Source organism: Scyliorhinus torazame, chromosome 14 (assembly GCF_047496885.1).
Source record: "Scyliorhinus torazame isolate Kashiwa2021f chromosome 14, sScyTor2.1, whole genome shotgun sequence".
NCBI lineage: Eukaryota > Metazoa > Chordata > Chondrichthyes > Carcharhiniformes > Scyliorhinidae > Scyliorhinus > Scyliorhinus torazame.
The window spans coordinates 15645510-15652366 of record NC_092720.1 but is presented as its reverse complement, the minus strand read 5'-3'; the positions used below and the strand labels follow the sequence as shown (position 1 = coordinate 15652366).

General features: G+C 55.5%; 1 protein-coding gene across 2 annotated transcripts in view; it reads left to right on the top strand.

Moving 5' to 3' along the window:
- Nucleotides 1–2206: 2206 nt before the first annotated feature.
- gmnc (geminin coiled-coil domain containing) overlaps nt 2207–6857 on the top strand; it is a 188050-nt gene continuing 183399 nt past the window's right edge. The window contains exon 1 of one of the 2 annotated variants that reach the window (XM_072473730.1): nt 2207–2805. In XM_072473730.1, the coding sequence (XP_072329831.1) occupies nt 2617–2805 (189 nt within the window). In that variant the 5' untranslated portion in view covers nt 2207–2616. Of the gene's footprint in view, nt 2806–3144; nt 3692–6857 lie in introns of those variants that run through there. The other variant, XM_072473731.1, reaches the window with a different exon arrangement.

Here is a 6857-nt window from a genome sequence, read left to right as displayed (position 1 = left end):
AATTGGGGCGAATGAGTGGGCGCCGGGAGTGGAGTGGGGAACTGGCCTGGGGGACGTCCATTCGGCCCATCGCACTGGTGTGGGCCCTCTCTGTAAGAGCATTTCATTGCACACAACCCCCCCACCCCCACCCCCATCGCCCTGGAATCCTGCAACTTGGGAACAAATCCATTGATCTTTCGTTGAGGATTTCTCGTTCCAAGTCTCCGTATGCGTAAGATGTGAGCAATGATTTACTTGCTGACGGCTCACATTCAGGGTGAACGTTACAACCTGACACAGCTGGTCCAGGGGTGTGGGGGAAAGGCTCAGAGACTCGCTACACCTCCCAGAATCTCACTCTGCCCAATCTCACCGTGCCCACCGGGGCTAAAGTGAGTGTTCAGAAAGTGTGTCCAATCCTCAGTTAACAAACTCCCCCTCCCCCCCCCCCCCCCACCCAGTAACTTATTCGCCGTTTTGATTTGGAATCTTGCGCGAAATGATAGTTTGACACTCGTCCCATCTCTCCCTGGTCCCATCCCGTTTGGGCATTGTTTCAGGAGTAGGGGTTGACATGAGGCAACCCCCCCCCCACACACACACACTATCCCCACCCAAACCCCCACCCTAACCTTTCCCACCGGTACAGGAGGTCGCTTCATTGTTGAGTGTGATGTCCCACTTGGCAGTCTGGTCATCACTTCGGTTTCACATCGACTCCCCCCCCCCCCACCCCCGTGTCCCGCGCGTTCTGGGTGCACCCCCCCCTCCCCCTTCAAAGTGGATCCCCAGTTACCAGCCTCACCTCATCCCATCGAAACGCGCGGTGCCTTTCCCACCCCATCGCTGACACTCTCCCCAAAGCGGAGGAGGGGGAGACACACACACAAATTGGTCACTTTCTCACAGCCATTAGAGGGCGGTGTTTGGAATAAACAATATCTGAAAGCAACCAATTCATGATAATAACTGGACACGTTTCCAATTAAACTCCTGAACTTTCTTTTTTGCATTGGACTTAAAAAACACCCAGGGCAGAACTGAGGGGGGGGGGGGGGGGGTAATATTAGGCTCTCTGCAAATATCTATTGCCCCCCCGTCACCATCTCCCCCCCCACACCTCCCCCCCCCCCCCACACACACACTGTTAATTCCCTTTTGCAGAAATGCAATAGGGTAAATAAATTGTCAATTGCACCAAAAACCGTGACAGCAAGATTGATCAAAATAAAGCTTTGAGTTTTTTTTAAAAAACCACACAGCTGGATAACTGCTCTCAAAGGAATAACGCGGCAAAGCTGGGCTATTATCATCGGCTGCTTGACATTTGTTAATTGTGTATGTGTGTGTGTGTGGGGGGGGGGGGGGGGGTAAAGTGTGTGGGGGGTGGGGGAATTAGGAGAGAAATCGACATGGTTGGGGTGTGTGCGGGGAATGGTTGGGGAATGATGATTGGGGGTGGGTGATGGATGTGGAGCACGGTGATGGATGTGAATGCAAAGGGGGGAGGTGGACCAGTTTGGGCTGGGGTCAGTGTGCAGGCAGTGTGGGGCACAGACCCACAGAGGGGTTTCTGAGTGCCAGTGAGTGCAGGCTGAGAGCTGGGGCTCCCCTGGACTGGAGGGTGAGGCTGGGGAGGGGACTGCAGAGGGGAATGGGCTCCTGCACAAACTTCTCTCTCTCTCTCTCTCTTTTTTTTTGGGAAAAAAGTTCCCACCCCCAAAAGAGAAAAAAAAAAGTTTGGAAGTTGGACGCAAGGTGATGACGTCAACCCCCAACCAGGCTCTAACCTTTCAACTCTGCAAACATGGCGGCAGTCTCGAGGAGTTTTAGGCCGGCTTGGGGGGGCGACTTGCTGAGCTGGCGGCCCCGGGCGGGCGGCCCCGGGCGGGCGGAGGGGCCAGGTGGGTGGGGCGCGGCTCCCCTCTCCCCCTCTGGCCGGCTGCCGGGCCCCGGGGTGCGGGTTCTGCCCCCAGATCCTGCAGCTTTCCCACCTCCCCCCCCCCCTCCTCCCCAGCCCAGCGTCTGCTGAGGTCTGAGAGCCAGGCGCCGGGTACCAGGCGCTCAGCATCCATCCCACTGGCTTCAGCAAGTGTGCCCGGGGCAGGGTGCCAGGGGGAGGGGGGGGGCATCCCTGCACACATGCACCCCCCCCCCCCACACAGACCCCCCCCCCACACACACACAATAAAAACCTGCAACAAATGCAAATAACACATTACAGAACATGGTCCAGGAAAGCGCACCAGTTGGCGCAGATTTGCAATCTCCATCACTTGGCACAATCCGCGTTCAGACTGGATGCCAACCACTTTTGGCGACGGTCCACGCTGCATTTCAACCTTAAACTGCAAATACTCCTGTTTCTACCCAAAGAGGACGATTTGAAAGCCTCCCTTGCGAATCTGCAGGTGGACCTCTGGACGCGGTTTCTAACCTACTGGTGGTATTTGCGTCATGTCTGATAGTCGCCCTGTGGGCGTGGACCGATTTCTTTCCCCCCCAAAAGGTGAATAATTCCTGATCCTGTTCCTGATAAAATGATCAGGGAGGGGCCCCAGCATCCAGTGAATACACAGGTGGAGCGAGCGAAGCAAAGACAGAACGCACCTGAGGAAAGTGTCAGGGTGCGTTATGTTCCAGCAGCGCATTGCTGCGCCTCTCTCGGCCTCGCATTCAGAAGTATTGATTTCACTCTGCTTAACTCGTCTGGTGTATGGAGAATGGACCCGCTCCGGGTTAATCCGCCTCAGCACCACAGCCGACCCAATGACACGCCGCAGCCTCCTCCAAAGGGAGATGGAGATAATTGACACTTTCTGGGTTAGTAATTAGCCCTGGTTCAGCCAACCCAAAGGGTGTTGTGATAATGGGGGGGGGGGGGGGGGGGGAGATGTGCTGCAGTCTGTTCCTGTAAGCTGCCTAATGGGTTAACTCCACGAGATTACTCTCCTGGGTACAGTGCAAAGTCAACTTTCCATATGTCGATGTATTTCTTTTTGAATCCAGGGTTGTTACGCGTATCCCACAGGTCTCACAGAGGAAGGGTCGGGTTACCTGTTCCCTTGCGCTCAGGCACTGGGGCTATTAAAAGCTCTTGGAGATAGTTCTCTAATTGAGATCTACCCCCCCCCCGCCCCAATTGGAATTAAAACGCAGAGAAGGGTGCCATGTGCACTAAACTAGCAACAAAAACAAATGCCAGCTTCCAGTCACGCTATTTGAACGCCCAAGTACAAATAGGGACTGCAGGTCGATTCCATGCCTTCAGCCAGGGAATGTGATTGCCCAGAGCTACTTCCTTAACCCCACCCAGTCCTGCTGTAAGTCAGAACGCATTTGAAGTGTCACAATCCACTCTTGTACCCACCCCCGGCTTATGGACCGTGGCAGGAGAGGCACGGGGAGAGGTGTCTCCCTGAGGGGACAGGGAGACTCTGAAGCAGACCGAGGAGGGGGACAGGGGTGCCTGTCTTTTCCCCCTCCCTTTGCTTGACTTTTATTTCAGCAGGTTTGCTGCCTATTCACGTCACAAGGTTCATAGCTTTGCACCAAATCAGATCGCTCGTCGAGCTGGTCCACGAGGCGTCACTGGTTCAGTTCAGAGCTCAGCGGCAGGGTGAGCCCACACTCTGAGGTCGGTTTAAAGGGCTGTGCAGGTTTGGGCTGTCTGTTCTGTGCCCTCTCTGAACGCACATTCTTCAAGATGGTAAGTCAATTTGAGCAGCTGAGGATTGGAGTGTAGAGAGGGAGAGGGGAGGGGGGCTGTAACATTGTATTAACATTATAGAACGTTTTAAAAAATCAAACCAGGAGGCTGCCTTTGAAAGAAATCAGTGGTCTCCCAGCTTGGGGAACCCATGCACCTGAACTCGGGAACCTCTCACAAGTCGGGGAAAGTTGTCCGCACGGTGGATTGTCCCCCCCCCCCCCCCCCCCCCCCTCTCTCTCTCTCCCGAATGTTACCCCCACAGCCCTTCCCAACAAACTGAACAGGAGCTGCGCTCATTTTGACTCATCAGAAGGATCTTTTATTCTGGGAGGGACACAGTGGAGCGAGTTCGTCGAGAGTGGGGAAGGGAGAGCTGTGAGCATCGGGGTGCTAATTCTGCAACCAACTCCCTCACCGCACCTTCCCCCCCCCAAAAAAAAAACACTCAGAAAATTGGAGGCAGTACCACTCTCTGAACCATTTCGCTCTCTCAGACGAAGCTGTGAGTGTGCAGTTCCACCTGACCACTGGAGATTGCTGTGAAATGCATTCAGAAGGCGGACTGGTTTGAGTGGATTTCAGGAGAGGTCCAGGCCCCTGATTGTCTGAATCAAAGTGTACCTGCAGACCCATGGGGCTGATGGCTCAGGGGGCCGACACAATGATTTACTGTTTAGGATGATGGGGTGCTGATGTCTGCCAGCACGGTAAAGCAGAGGTTTGCTGCTACTGAAGATGAAGGACTGGATGGGACTGATCCTCGGCTCTTCAGTCAATAGTTCAGTTTGTCAAGAGTAGAAATTCCTCAAAGCAACAGCCTCAACTGGATAAGTTTTTTTTTTTCAAAAAAAGTTCCCCCAAACTTCTGCACCACTCTAACTGCGGTGCGCAGGGGCACAGGGGAGCAATTTGCTGTGTGTTCTTTTAGGGCTGTGCACTTTGAATAGAATATTTCCTCATTCTGTGATCTGATTTGATGCTGCTGCATTGTTTAATATGTGTGGGTGAGCGAGTGAGTGCAACCTATCCGATTCAATGTGCAGGGAGACTCGAAACTAACGTTTGAAGAGTTTGGATAAGGTTTCAGTAATGACCAGTTCACCCAGTCTCTCTCTACACCGCCCCCGCCCCCCCCCCCCCCCCCCCCCCCCGCGTTCATTGTATGAGGGTGTGTTTCGCTTTACTCTCCTCCCTGGCATGGTTCTATATCTCCTCGAGGACCCTTCTCATTTCTGTCTCTCTCTCTCTCTCCCATCCCTCTCTCTCTCTTTCAGTCCATCTTTGCCCCTCCCTCTTCTCTATTGGCGTCTCCCTCTCCCCATCATCACTCCATCCTCTCTGTCTCAATGTGTCTGATTCTCTCTGTATTGCATTTGGGTCTCTCCCTCTCTGCCGCTCGAGTCTCTCTTTCTCCTGCCTTGTTTCTTTCACTCCGTGTCTGACTATCTGACTCCCCTCGCTCCGCCTGCCCCGCCTCCCTCACTCTCACTCTCCTCTTCCAGGTTGTTTGTGCCTCCGTCTTTATTTATTTTTCTCTCCTCCTCCCTCTCTCTCCCTCCCGCCTCGGCATGTTTGTTGTGTTTGCCTCCCCCGCTCCTCTCCTCTCCCTCTCCCCATTTCCTCAGTCTGCCTCTCTCTCTCCCCTGCATTGTTCTCTCTCCCTCCCTCCCTCCCCTCTGTGGCGAGCGCGCGGAGCTGGAAGCCATGGGAATCCCGCTGCTCAACTTGTAAAACTGCGAATAAAGTTGTGGAAAGTTGTGAAGCGGCTGTTAGACTGGGGCCAGCCGCGTGAGGCACTCCCTCCCCGGGAGGCGGGGGGTGTGTGGGGTGTGTGTGTGTGTGTGTGTGGGGGGGGGGGGTGTGTGGGCAGGGGGTGGGTGGGGGGGAGGGTGTGTGTGAGGGGGGTGGAGGGGGGGGTGAGGGGGCGTGGAGAGGGTGTGTGTGTGTGGGGGGGGGGGGAGGGGTGTGTGTGTGGGAGGTGTGGGGGGGGGGGTGGAGGAGTGTCTGTGTGTGTGGGTGGGGGGGGGGTTCTAGGTGGGAGTGTGTGTTGGTGTGGGTGTGTGTGTGGGGGGTATGGTGTGTGTGGGTGTGTGTGTGTGTGGGTATGGGGTGTGTGTGAGTGGGGGGTATGGGGTGTGTGTGGGTGTGAGTGGGTGTGTGAGTGTGTGTGGGTATGGTGTGTGTGTGTGTGTGTGTGTGGGTGCGTGTGTGTGTGGGTATGGGGTGTGTGTGAGTGGGGGGGGTAATGGGGTGTGAGTGGGTGTGTGAGTGTGTGTGGGTGCGTGTGTGGGTGTGTGTGGGTGTGGGTATGGGGGGTGTGTGAGTGGGGGGTATGGTGTGTGTGTGGGTGTGAGTGGGTGTGTGAGTGTGTGTGTGTGGGGGGGATATGGGGTGTGTGTGGGTGTGTGTGTGGGTATGGGGTGGGTGTGTGATGGGGTGTGTGTGGGTGTGTGTGGGGGGGATATGGGGTGTGTGTGGGTGTGTGTGTGGGTATGGGGTGGGTGTGTGATGGGGTGTGTGTGGGCGTGTGTGTGGGTATGGGGTGGGTGTGTGATGGGGTGTGTGTGTGTGTGTGTGGGTATGGGGTGGGTGTGAGAGTGGATGGGTGGGGTGTGTAGGGGTGTGTGAGAGTGTGTGGGCGGGGGTGTGAGGGTGTGTGTGTGTAGGAGGGTGGGGGGGGTGAGTGGGTGTGGGGGTGTGTGAATGGATGGGGCTGTGTGATGGGGTGTGTGTGTGAGTGTGTGTGTGTGTGTAGGAGGGTGGGGGGGGGGGTGAGTGGGTGGGGGGTGGGAGAAACATTGCTGGTGTCAGACAGCAGGGATAGAGCGGGTGCGGCCACCCCATCATTTCAGTGTGTGGGGGGATGAGAACATTGCCGGGGCGCAGGAATCAGCAGCAGCCCCAGTTTGAAATAGTTTACCCAAGTGAAACGCAAAACAAATGAACAAAATGCAACAAATGCGAGAGTTGTGCGGGGAGCTGCCAAGTGCGAATGGCGGAGTTCCAGCCCGCCAAAACCATTCCACTTTTAATTGTCATTTGCTGCTTATTTTTCCAATTGTGTGTGTGTAACCATCTCTTTCTCTTCTTCCCCTCTCCACTATCCTTCTCCTCCTCCTCTCACCGCCCCACTCTCTCTGCACCCCCTCTCTCTCTGCACCCC